This window comes from Naegleria fowleri (assembly GCF_008403515.1).
Source record: "Naegleria fowleri strain ATCC 30894 chromosome Unknown tig15, whole genome shotgun sequence".
Lineage (NCBI taxonomy): Eukaryota > Heterolobosea > Eutetramitea > Acrasida > Naegleriidae > Naegleria > Naegleria fowleri.
In genome coordinates, this window is record NW_025407947.1 from 1 (window position 1) to 12526 (window position 12526).

At 40.8% G+C, this 12526-nt stretch overlaps 5 protein-coding genes across 5 annotated transcripts; 1 reads left to right on the forward strand and 4 right to left on the reverse strand.

Moving 5' to 3' along the window:
- On the reverse strand, nt 1-3955 carry FDP41_012526 (uncharacterized protein; the record flags this gene model as incomplete). Its single annotated transcript, XM_044703055.1, has 3 exons — nt 1-1816; nt 2367-3276; nt 3441-3955. Coding segments are annotated over 3 exons (3241 nt in total), but the record flags the coding sequence as incomplete, so codon positions are not given.
- A 575-nt stretch (nt 3956-4530) lies between these two features.
- Nucleotides 4531-5883, reverse strand: FDP41_012527 (uncharacterized protein; the record flags this gene model as incomplete). Its single annotated transcript, XM_044703056.1, has 1 exon — nt 4531-5883. The coding sequence occupies one exon, from the start codon at nt 5881-5883 to the stop codon at nt 4531-4533; it is 1353 nt and encodes a 450-aa protein (XP_044565980.1).
- Nucleotides 5884-6251: 368 nt separating this feature from the next.
- Nucleotides 6252-7616, reverse strand: FDP41_012528 (uncharacterized protein; the record flags this gene model as incomplete). Its single annotated transcript, XM_044703057.1, has 2 exons — nt 6252-7096; nt 7505-7616. 2 exons carry the CDS (start codon nt 7614-7616, stop codon nt 6252-6254), a joined length of 957 nt encoding a protein of 318 aa, XP_044565981.1.
- Nucleotides 7617-7734: 118 nt separating this feature from the next.
- Nucleotides 7735-10574, forward strand: FDP41_012529 (uncharacterized protein; the record flags this gene model as incomplete). The annotated part of the gene is made up of 5 exons (XM_044703058.1): nt 7735-8671; nt 8752-8848; nt 8938-9813; nt 9947-10308; nt 10384-10574. 5 exons carry the CDS (start codon nt 7735-7737, stop codon nt 10572-10574), a joined length of 2463 nt encoding a protein of 820 aa, XP_044565982.1.
- A 16-nt stretch (nt 10575-10590) lies between these two features.
- FDP41_012530 (uncharacterized protein) lies at nt 10591-12234 on the reverse strand (the record flags this gene model as incomplete). The annotated part of the gene is made up of 1 exon (XM_044703060.1): nt 10591-12234. One exon carries the CDS (start codon nt 12232-12234, stop codon nt 10591-10593), a length of 1644 nt encoding a protein of 547 aa, XP_044565983.1.
- Nucleotides 12235-12526: the final 292 nt, after the last annotated feature.

Sequence of the window (12526 nt, forward strand, 5' to 3'; positions counted from 1 at the left end):
GGCCCAGGCCCAGGCCCAGGCCCAGGCCCAGGCCCAGGCCCAGGCCCAGGCCCAGGCCCAGGCCCAGGCCCAGGCCCAGGCCCAGGCCCAGGCCCAGGCCCAGGCCCAGGCCCAGGCCCAGGCCCCAGGCCCAGGCCCAGGCCCAGGCCCAGGCCCAGGCCCAGGCCCAGGCCAGGCCCAGGCCCAGGCCCAGGCCCAGGCCGGGCAGGCCCAGAGGGCCCAGATGGTGGTAGAGGCCAGGCCCCAGGCCCAGGCCAGGCCCAGGCCCAGGCCCAGGCCAGGCCCAGGCCCAGGCCCAGGCCCAGGTGGGCCCAGGCCCAGGCCCAGGCCCAGGCCCAGGCCCAGGCCCAGGCCAGGCCCAGGCCCAGGCCCAACCCAGGCCCAGGCCCAAGCCCAAACCCAAACCCAAACCCAAACCCAAACCCAAACCCAAACCCAAACCCAAACCCAAACCCAAACCCAAACCCAAACCCAAACCCAAACCCAAACCCAAACCCAAACCCAAACCCAAACCCAAACCCAAACCCAAACCCAAACCCAAACCCAAACCCAAACCCAAACCCAAACCCAAACCCAAACCCAAACCCAAACCCAAACCCAAACCCAAACCCAAACCCAAACCCAAACCCAAACCCAAACCCAGGCCCAAGCCCAGGCCCAAGCCCAAGCCCAGGCCCAGGCCCAGGCCCAGGCCCAGGCCCAAACCCAAGCCCAGGCCCAAGCCCAAACCCAAACCCAAACCCAAACCCAAACCCAAACCCAAACCCAAACCCAAACCCAAACCCAAACCCAAACCCAAACCCAAACCCAAACCCAAACCCAAACCCAAACCCAAACCCAAACCCAAACCCAAACCCAAACCCAAACCCAAACCCAAACCCAAACCCAAACCCAAACCCAAACCCAAACCCAAACCCAAACCCAAACCCAAACCCAAACCCAAACCCAAACCCAAACCCAAACCCAAACCCAAACCCAAACCCAAACCCAAACCCAAACCCAAACCCAAACCCAAACCCAAACCCAAACCCAAACCCAAACCCAAACCCAAACCCAAACCCAAACCCAAACCCAAACCCAAACCCAAACCCAAACCCAAACCCAAACCCAAACCCAAACCCAAACCCAAACCCAAACCCAAACCCAAACCCAAACCCAAACCCAAACCCAAACCCAAACCCAAACCCAAACCCAAACCCAAACCCAAACCCAAACCCAAACCCAAACCCAAACCCAAACCCAAACCCAAACCCAAACCCAAACCCAAACCCAAACCCAAACCCAAACCCAAACCCAAACCCAAACCCAAACCCAAACCCAAACCCAAACCCAAACCCAAACCCAAACCCAAACCCAAACCCAAACCCAAACCCAAACCCAAACCCAAACCCAAACCCAAACCCAAACCCAAACCCAAACCCAAACCCAAACCCAAACCCAAACCCAAACCCAAACCCAAACCCAAACCCAAACCCAAACCCAAACCCAAACCCAAACCCAAACCCAAACCCAAACCCAAACCCAAACCCAAACCCAAACCCAAACCCAAACCCAAACCCAAACCCAAACCCAAACCCAAACCCAAACCCAAACCCAAACCCAAACCCAAACCCAAACCCAAACCCAAACCCAAACCCAAACCCAAACCCAAACCCAAACCCAAACCCAAACCCAAACCCAAACCCAAACCCAAACCCAAACCCAAACCCAAACCCAAACCCAAACCCAAACCCAAACCCAAACCCAAACCCAAACCCAAACCCAAACCCAAACCCAAACCCAAACCCAAACCCAAACCCAAACCCAAACCCAAACCCTTTGAGAAAAGGTCGACCAATTTGAAGAGGATAATTCACAAGACCATTGCCAGACGCGTCCGTCAAATTCACAGTGTTTGAAAAATCAACTAATGTTTGAGCACATTGTTCACGCACATGCAATATCATGATAATGGTCACGCACGACAGGGCAATCCATACATTCACACCAAATAGGTATGCATGTCCTGAAGTCAACGCTTGAGAGTGATTGAGTCATCAATAATCCAAAGCCACATGACTGTGTTGAATAATCAAGTCGCGATAAGAACCTGCCTTTGCTTGAGCACGACATTTCAACGTCGTTGATCAGTGACGTTTTTTCAATGGAATCGTCTTGTCTCAACTTTTAAATGAGAGTGCACTCTCAACTGGAATTTGAACTTCTAGTTGACACAAAGCGAAACCTCAGTGAGGTGCGACAATTTTCCGTCCCAATAACACTTCATGAAACCACATTTTCTTTTACTGTTTCTCAAAGATTTACAACTTTCCATCTCGTGCAACATCTTCCTCCTCCTCATTATCACGATCATTATTCAAACTCACATATTGACCTCTCTTTTCCATATCAACACCACTAACTCCCCCTCCATGACTCTTTTCTTCGTTCACTTCATGTCTCCATTTTCTCCAAGGCAACCATCGAGGTTCCATCTCATACAAGGGTCTTCTTGCAAACCATTCATACATTAAATTTCCACAAGTGATAATGGCCAACGAAACTCCAATCCACCATTCCGGTTTCGAATAGAATTGTCCAACAATCGGTTCAATCCAAAAACAGATGGCAGTGAGTGGATACAAGAGAGCATTCAAATTGGCCAACATGTTACTTCCGAACTTTTCAATAATGAATGATCCTGAAACAAAGAAAATGTAATATCCGAGAGTGAACATGCATGTCCAACAAGTTGCTTGCCATCCTCCACAACAACTCGATACTTCATATTGTCCAAAGAAACATGAAATGGCCTCTCCTTGCTGAGAGAAGACTTGTTCCACACTCGTACAAGTAGTCGCATTGAGTGAACAAAGACCTAAGGGAGTGTGAGGTGGAACATTGCAAATTCCAAAATTGGGAGCCATCACAATGAACATCCATCCAAAATACACAACGAGAGAGAAAAGATTGTAATAGACTAGAACGACGAAAATTGGAGCCTTGTAACTATCGTAGGCCACTTCTTGATAGATGGTTTCAAAAGAGGTAGGAATGGCACTACCCAAAGCCATCAAAATCCAAAAGACAGAATTCGAGAAAGTTGTGTTGCTTCCAGTTCCATTCAGATACGAATAGATACTTCCAAATAAGAGGCCTCCCAAGATGATGAGAAAGGAAGCTATTTGTCCAATTTCGTACTTCTTCTTCATGATGAGAGGATAGAAAATCCATGTGAGTGGAGCAGAGACTTGAGAAAGAATTGCGGTAAGTTCTGGATCTACAAAAGGAATGGCACTGGTGTGGAATGATGTTTGGAAAATACAATGTTGTTGTTAGCATGTACATGCATGTGTGAGCAAAAAAGTTGAGATGATTATGCATGTCATTATGGAAAAACAATATGAGTTACACATGTGTGAATGGAGTGTAAAGAACACACAACACCATTAAACACTCACCTCTGTGCAAAAACTCCATTAAATGCAGTAAAGAACCCCAAAGCAAGGACCACCAATTGTAACTTCTTATTTCCATACAAGAGCCATCGATCCTTAATTTCACTCCATTTCATTCTCTTCACCACAACAATTCCAATTTCAGTGAACAAGAACAAGAGCGTGTACATGAGAGTGGTTCCATACAAAAGAAAACCAGAGTTGTACAATGGCATGTAATAACCCATAATCTGAACACCCATATTATTCAATAATCCTCCAAAGAGATAAATGAAGACAAGAGCAAGAAAGATGATGTTTCTCTTGGTGAATAGCTTGTTGAGGAAAAAGTGTTTGAGCTTGTGGATAGTGATGGAAGAGAACAAGGTGCCACATGTGTGGTTGTTGTTGTTGGATGACAACACTTCTTGGTGTGAAATGGAAGCAAAATTCTTCTTCTTGTTGAACATGTTGAGGAAAGATTTCAAACATGATGAATTCTCCTCTTCTTGGCTTGGAGAATAGTTAAAGGCTGGCATTTTGTTGAGATGGAATGCTTTGTTTTTTCAATATGAAATCATTGTGAATATTGGAGGTAAGGATTTCAAAGACCCAAAAACTCTGATTTTGAAATTGAACAAAGAAAATGAGCGAAGAGAAAATGGGTGTAGCCGCTTGTCTTGGTTGTCTTGGAGACAAGCCTTGTTGTAAACTCCCTGTGAGCCAAGTAAACTCCGTTTGTACAATATTCCAAAAGAGGAAAACAAAGCAAAGATGGAAGAGAAATACATCATTCATTCAATCGATACCAATTCATACAGGTATGAATGAGTGAGCTCACCTTGTCACCTCCTTATACCCATTATGAAATTTAACAATAATAATAATAATTGTTAATAGCAATGCATGATTCCAACACATTAAAGCTCATCATCCAACCAACCCCTACGAAAACAAAACGAAAAACAAGAAGAATTAAAGTTTCAAAAAAGCCTAGCAACATACGGTCATCTAGTTTGTTTTTATTAAAAGGTGACACCTTTCGCACCTCACAATCCAATTGCAAGGTGATCGATTGTTCATCATACAATGATTGTCATAACATTCGCGATGCTTATTGTTCCAATTCAGCTTGTTCTTGAGCTGATCCAAAACCAGCATCCACATCATCCTCAATGGTAGCATCTTGATACTGTTGATATTCATTAATCAAATCATTCATATTGGCCTCAGCTTCAGTAAATTCCATCTCATCCATTCCTTCATTAATATAGGAATGAATGAAAGCCTTCTTCTTATACATTTGATGGAATTGAGCACCAATTCTCTTGAACACATCTTGAATTGCAGTGGTATTACCAATAAAAGTACCTGAAACACTCATTCCCTTTGGAGCTACATCACACACCGACGATTTGATGTTATTTGGAATCCAATTCACAAAGTTCTCAGAGGCCTTATTTTGCAACAACAACATTTGTTGATCGATGTCACGAGTACTCAAATTGGCACCTCGGAAGATGGCACTCGCAGCCAAGTATTTACCTTGCATGGGATCACATGCTGCAAACATATTCTTTCGTGAGAACATTTGAGAAGTAATTTCGGCAATGCTCAAATTCGAGTATTGCATACTCATCTCGGCCACAATAGGAGCATTGGAAACCATAAAGAAGTGCAAACGAGGGAATGGAACTAAATTCACGCTCAACTTTCTCAAATCGGAATTGAGTTGTCCTGGGAATCTCAAGGAACAAGTCACTCCGGACATGACACTAGCGACCAACTTGTTCAAATCGTCAAAGCCAGACAAGGAGGACAATTTCAAATTCTTGGTGCAGATATCAAAGAGAGCTTCATTGTCCAAAGTAAAGACCTGATCGGCATTCTCAATTAATTGATGAATACTGAGAGTGGCGTTGTAAGGTTCGACCACAGTATCGGAGACTTTTGGAGATGGAAAAACGGAGAAAGTTGCCAACATACGATCAGGAAATTCTTCCTTAATCTTGGAAACCAACAAGGTACCTAATCCAGAACCAGTACCACCACCCAAGGAGTGAGTGAGTTGAAAACCTTGCAAGCTATCACACAACTCTGATTCCTTTCGAATAGTGTCAATAATTTCTTCAATCAATTCAGTTCCGTCGGTGTAGAAACCTTTTGCCCAATTGTTTCCTGCTCCTGAATGAGCATTGATAAAGTTATCTGGTCTGAACAATTGACCTTGAGTGCTGGATTTGACATCATCCAAAACTCCAGATTCTAAATCGACGAGAACGGCACGAGGGACGTAACGGTCAGCACTTTCAGAGTAGTAGACGGAGAGGTTTTCCTTTTCGAGAGGGTTGGTGCCAATGTATTTGCCGTCCATGGAGAGACCGTGTTCTTGGGAGATGGTTCGCCAGAATTGTTGGCCAATTTGGTTACCACATTGACCGACGGAGATGGAAATAATTTCTCTCATGATGATGAAGTGATGATGATGGTGGTGAAGGAGTGTGAAAAGTTATTGTGAGTGAACACAATGTTTAGTTTTGGTTGTTTTTTTTTTAAATGCTGGTTGAGTGGATTGGCAAGTGACAATCAGCTTAAAAATTAAATTGTGTGAAGGCGCGAGATTTGAAAGGCGGGAACCGTTAAAGTTTTTTGGCGCTCTTATTCGGCTCCAGCTTTTCCGAGAATGTATTACAAGATAACTCTGGACAGAGTTACAGTATGGAAGCGAATTAGACCCAATCCACGCACTCAGCTAAGATTCCAAACAAGTGAAGAGAGCTGGATGTAATCACAAGCTATCAATTATTGAACTTTTTCAATTTAATTCCTTACAATTTACAATGATGATTGTTTTCCCTCTTGATATTCCTTCAAAGCTTGTTCCTTGATGGCGTGTAACAATTCTTCACATTTGAGTGGCACAGTTCCGTAAACGAGTTTGATATTGGCCTCAATTTGTGAAACAATAAAATTGTATTCCTTAACTAGTTCTTGATACTTTTCAAAATTAAAGTTAACTTGCTTGTAAAACTTCAAACGTTTCTTATGCAACAAAATTTCAGTAGCATGCTCATAGGAATAATCACGTTTCAAGAAATTAAAGTAAATGTAACCGAGAGTAGCTGTTGAGAATGTCACAAAATAAGTGATAGGTTCTACTACGTCCCAACCATAATCAATCCAAGTCATTTTAGCCAAAATTGATGCTTGTGTAACTAAATAGACAAATCCTCCCCACAATAATCTATTGACAGATTTTGCAGCCAACTTATCACAATCTTCCTTCACACGACGAAGAGGAATAAGTTCCTTCTCCAATTGTAATAACCGGTCTTTTCTCATTTCGACTTCTTGTTCAACAATGTCAGCGTTCAGATGTTGTAAAAGTCTATTGGTAATGAGATTTGGCTTGAGAATGACAAGATCTTTCAAAGTTTCATTTTCAGGCAATAGTAATACATCAGCAGCAGAACCAAATTGTTGCAACAATGTTTCAGCTTCTTCCCTAGAAATTTTAATCTTTTCTTGAGCCAAACGAAGGAATTCTTCTTTGGTTATAGAAATTTTGTTATCCTTGTTGAGAAAATCTTTGAATGCTTGAATTCTGGTATGTTTGTCGATGGCCTCGATGTCAGCAGAGTCCGAAAGGAAGGATGAAATCATGTTGGTCGAAAACTTGGCTGTAATAGTAGTGCCGATGTGGAGGTGAAATTTTACGAGTGTTGTTTGTTGTTGAACAAATGTACATTATAATGGATGACGTGAGATAATTGTGAAAAACAGAACAAGATAAACCAAGGACGCGTATTTCAAAATCAGTTCATCATTTCGTGTTGCACAAAATATGGTGGAAGATGATGAAGAAATTGATCAGACCATCATGATCCAATTTCGTACAGGTCAATAGACGTTCAACAACATAAATCATCGATTCAGTCGATTGAGTTTTGGTATACAATATTGGAATATAATTGATACAATATTGGAATCATCATCAGACCGGATCAAATCCATAAATCATCAAAACCCACATTCAAAACCACCACCTCATGAGCCAAATTCCTTAAAAAAACCCTTCAACCACTTACCATGTTGTTGTTGTTGTTGTTTCATCATTTCTGAGATACATTGCTTTCCCATCTTGTTCATCATCATCGGATGACGCACGAGGAATCTACTGACAGGTTTGGCGGTGAACATTTTTTTTTTGAAATTTGAAAAAAAAATTCTCTCTTCGCTCTCGCCCTTTGGATTCTTTTGGAAAGAGCATTCATCAGCAGACTCTTAGATTGATTCTATTCTTCGGAAATTGAAGTCCATGATGAAAAGTAATGAATTATTGTGTTGTGAAGATAATGTTTTTTCTTCAGAAACGGATGACTGGAAAGATGTAAGGCTTTTAGCTCATTCGGAAGATGATGTTTTTGGTGTGCAGAGGGTCTTGTTGGATCCATCACTACTGTTATCATCACCAAATGAAACAAAAAAAAGTAGGACTATTAATTATTGTGAGCCCGTTCAAATCGTAATATCCATCAGTTCGGAAATTGTTTTTACTTTTGTGTTGGAATTTAGTGGATTTTTGACAAAAGAAAGTAATCATGCACTAAGTGACGATAATCGCACAACCACTGATGACCACAATAATTCTTCACATAGCTTGGTGTCTTCAGTAATTGTACATTCTGAAATTATTTCACTCATTGAGGAACGGCTAGGAACTGATGAAAAATCTAATCGGTTCAAATGTATTGTTGAACCTCTCTTGCATAGCTCACAACTTACTGTAAATACGAATAATGATGTGGAAATTCTTGTCTCTATGTTTAATCCAAAAGACTCCCAAGAAATTTTAAATTTTATGGAACGAATAGCATTATTTAGCGAAAAGTCAATCTTCAAAAAACACGTTGACTTGTTTAATTCTCTTATTAAAACCAAATTACTTGGTAGATATGTTGTGGACGGACAAGTGACACTCATAGAGTTTATGGGAGTGAGATATCCAATTTTGATACGTTTTAAGTCTTCACAAAATGTTGCGAACAGAAAGTACATGCAAGTAACCAGGGATGCTATTGTGAAATTTAATTCATCGAGTCAAGCACCACCCATTGCGAATGTCGCTTCCTTACAGAAACTTACAAATGACCAACTTCTCTACAAGGAAAGAACGAAAACATTTATTGAGAATATTTCATCAGACTCCATTGGAGGCCTCGATGAACAGTTGGCAAAAATTACTGAAATTTTAGGTAGGTAATATCAAAATGAAATGATAGCAGTATTCGGAACAATTTGGCATTTTGAATGTATTGTTTATTGTTTGTTGCAGACGCCGTCTTTCATGTTACTCCCAAGTTTTGCACACATACTCCCAAAACAATGTTGCTTTGGGGATTACAAGGAACAGGAAAAACAACCATTTTGACGTAAGTGCTCGAGTTGAAATATTTTCCAAGAAATGACATGCAGTCATTGGTGATGCATTTCTACCTCATTCACACTCAATGAATTACAGAAAAATAAGCGAGGAATACAAAGAACGTGGAATTCAAGTTCGATTTGCAAATGGAACTTCCTTCTCTATAGATCTATTTTCAAATTTACACCATTCTCAAGATACAGGAATACTTATTTGTTTGGACGATATTGAAAATATGGGGAAAAAGTTTGATCACTTATTATCATGCTTGCAGAAAATTACTTTCAACAATTCTGGACGGGTGGCAGTTATTGCAGTTTCTAATCGAAATATTGAAGAGTTAGATGAATCGGTGAGACAAAGTGGACATTTCGAAAGAGATTTTTACATTCCAATTCCAAGCGGCCTCAAAGATCGGTCTACTATTCTCGATATTCAATTTCGAAAGTTTTTTCCAACGCTCCCACCAGAAATCAAAGAAATTTTCATTAATAATCTGTTAAGGTTTACACCTGGTTATGTTGGACGTGACATTCAAAGACTTTTCAAAATGGCTCAATATCATGCACTTTCGAATGAGGAGTGTGAACACAGTCAGAAGTCCATCAACAATGCAATGGCCATCACCTCTATCGAAACGTTTGTTCAACCTCAGTGGAAAGATTTTGAATATGCACTTCGAGTGGTGAAACCCAGTCAATTGAATACTGAAAATCTCTTCACAGTATTGAGATCCAACGAACAAGGGCATCCCAATAATAACGAATTTCAAGATATTGGAGGATACAATCATATCAAACAACGATGTAAAGAATTGTTGTATTGGCCTTTGGAATATCCAGAATCTTTTCAAAGATATGGTTTACCAACGTGTTGTGGAATTTTGTTGCATGGACCATCAGGATGTGGAAAAAGTTTACTCACACGAAGTTTGGCTTCTTTGGGCAAAATGAATTACATTTCACTCAAATGGTAGGTAGTATACAGAATTGAAAATGTAGTGGTGACAATTATGATGAAACTATTGTTATTGCCTTTGTGCATATAAAATACTGATATAATGATGCGAATATGCAAAAATAATACCGACGTTTTCCAACAACAGCCCAGAAATGTTCAGCAAATATGTGGGTGAAACAGAAAAGTTGATTCGATATATTTTCAAACGCGCACGACAACTCTCCCCGTGTGTACTTGTGTTTGACGAGATTGATGCTTTGGCTCCAAGAAGAGAATTGCAGAGTAATGCATCGGTGACAGATAGTGGATCGGCTGCGCGAGCTCTTTCTCAACTACTTAATGAAATGGATGGAATTCAGAACAGAAAACAAGTATTTATTATTGGATGTACAAATAGAATTGAATTGATTGATCAGGCATTACTGAGACCGGGAAGATTGGATCAAATTTTGGAGATGGGTGAACCCAATGAGCATGACATGTTCGATATTTTCACTGTTTACAAAAGTAAGTAGTTCACTATTGAAGGCCACTTTAGATCTAACCTACCTCAACTCAAATCTGAACGGAACCACCGAAAAGGAAAAATGCCATTTTCTCCAACGATCGACATCGCAGAATTGGTTTCCGTGATTAAGGATCATGGATGGACAGGTGCAAAAATTCATTCATGGTGCAGAGAGGCTGCTTTGGAAGCTCTCAGAGAGAATATTGGCAGTGCGGTAATTGAATTGCGTCATTTCAAGAGCTCGTATCCTTCAATGAATCAATAGAATCAGGAGTGTGTGTTTATTTTACATTAGTGGTGGTCTTCTTTTTTGGTTTCTTAGTGAGACCAGTCTTCTTTGCTTTTTGTAGCAATTCCTCTCTGGTGAATGGTCGTTCCTCATCGTCGTCGTCATCCTCATCTGAAATGCCTTCGTTATTGGTCGAAGGTGGCTCAATGGCCAGATCGTCTGTAAATCCAACTGGATGCTTGGGACCTGACATGGCCAAATCATCCTTCGATCGTTCTCCTTTCTTTGATGCCAAAAACATTTGTACAATATCATTTGTTTTTTGCTCAATGAATCCTAAATAGATCATCATATTGGACTCTGTGACACCTGTAGTTCCGAGCATGTCCGAAATGGATGTAGGATCGCATTTGAGCTTGTTGAAAATGGTTTCAATTCCGCGGGAAATGATTTCCAGAGTCTTGAGGGAATTTTCGTATTTTCGTTGGTACAGATCGGTCTTACTGTTGGTCTCGTTGATCTTTTCTTGAATTTCTGCAAGAACCTTCTTTCTTTGAGATTCTGAATTGACACCTTCCCCTTTAAACTTCTTAATTTCCTCTTCCATTTCAGAAATGTTCTCCTCCAACTTTTCAATTTCGCTGTTCAACTCATTGACGTAGGTGAAGAGGGAGAAGTTTTGATCTTCAGACTGAGAGAAGTGATCAATGAGCTCGTCAATACTCTTTCCTGTGGCTTCCTCAATCTTGGCGAATCGATCTTCAAGTATTTTTCTCTTTTCATTCACATCTGTTGTACGAGATTTGTTGCCTGCTGAGGACCAATTCGAGGAACGAAGGAGCTTCTTTCGATCCATCTCGGCTGATTCTTGAATTTCTCTTTCTCGTCTTTCCAGCTCTCTTTGTTGCAACTTCTCAGTGACTTTTTCTGCCTCTTTCAATAAGCGATCGAGTTGTTGGCGTTCTTCTTCAATCTTCTCAAGCTCTGCTTGATGGTCTCTCTTGACATTCTTTTGTTCTTCCAGTGCTTGACCTCGTTCCTCGTATGCTGCGTTCGACAATTCTATTATTTTTGCCATCTCCTTCTTCTTATCTTGCAACTCTTTTTCCATCTTCTTGTAAATGGTGTCAAAAACTACTCTTTCCTTTCTCAAATTTTCAATTTGGTCTCTCAAAACCTTATTATGTGTCAGTGCCTCGTTGAATTTTACAAGCGCTTTATCGAGCCTGTTTTCCAAAACTTTGATTTGCTTTTCTACTAGTCGATTACTTTCTTTAGATACGTTAACACCGGATCTCTCTATTCTAGCCTCCTCGATTCTGTTTGAAATATCTTTAAAATGTTCCTCCAAATTTTCGACCTTTCTCTTTTCTTCTTGTATTTTCAATGTTATGTTATAAATAATATCATTTAATTTGTTGATTTTCTTTCCGATGGCGACACTCTCACTCGTATTGATATGTCTAGTCAAATTTGCTATTGTTTCTCGGAGGAGATCATTGTCTTTCTTGACCTTATCGATCATGATCCGTTGCTTCGTGAGAGCTCCGTCCGATGTATCCTTCAATTTTGTTGAAGCCATCTGAGTCTTCTTTTGGTGTTTTTTAATGGAATCATTCATGGTGTCTTCATCTTGAGTGTCTCCAGCACCAGGAATCGGAGTGGGACTGTTGTCCGATGTACTTGAGAGAGGCATGCTCTTCTTGAATTTTTTTGTTGGATCGTAAATTTTTTTGGCGCTTAAAACTTTTGACGTTGCAAAATATTTGAGATTTTACAGGAATGAGGACAGTCTTAAACATTAAGTATTTTCGACATTATTTTTTAAAATTCTACACAAATCGGCCGTGATTCGATATTCTCTTTTTCTTTCGAGCTCTTTTTTGTACTTTTTGCGGTTCTTTCATCATGAAAGAGATTATCCTTTTGAGGAGACTCTTGGAGATGGCATCTCCACAACCACATCCTTTAATGAGTGGCTTTATTGA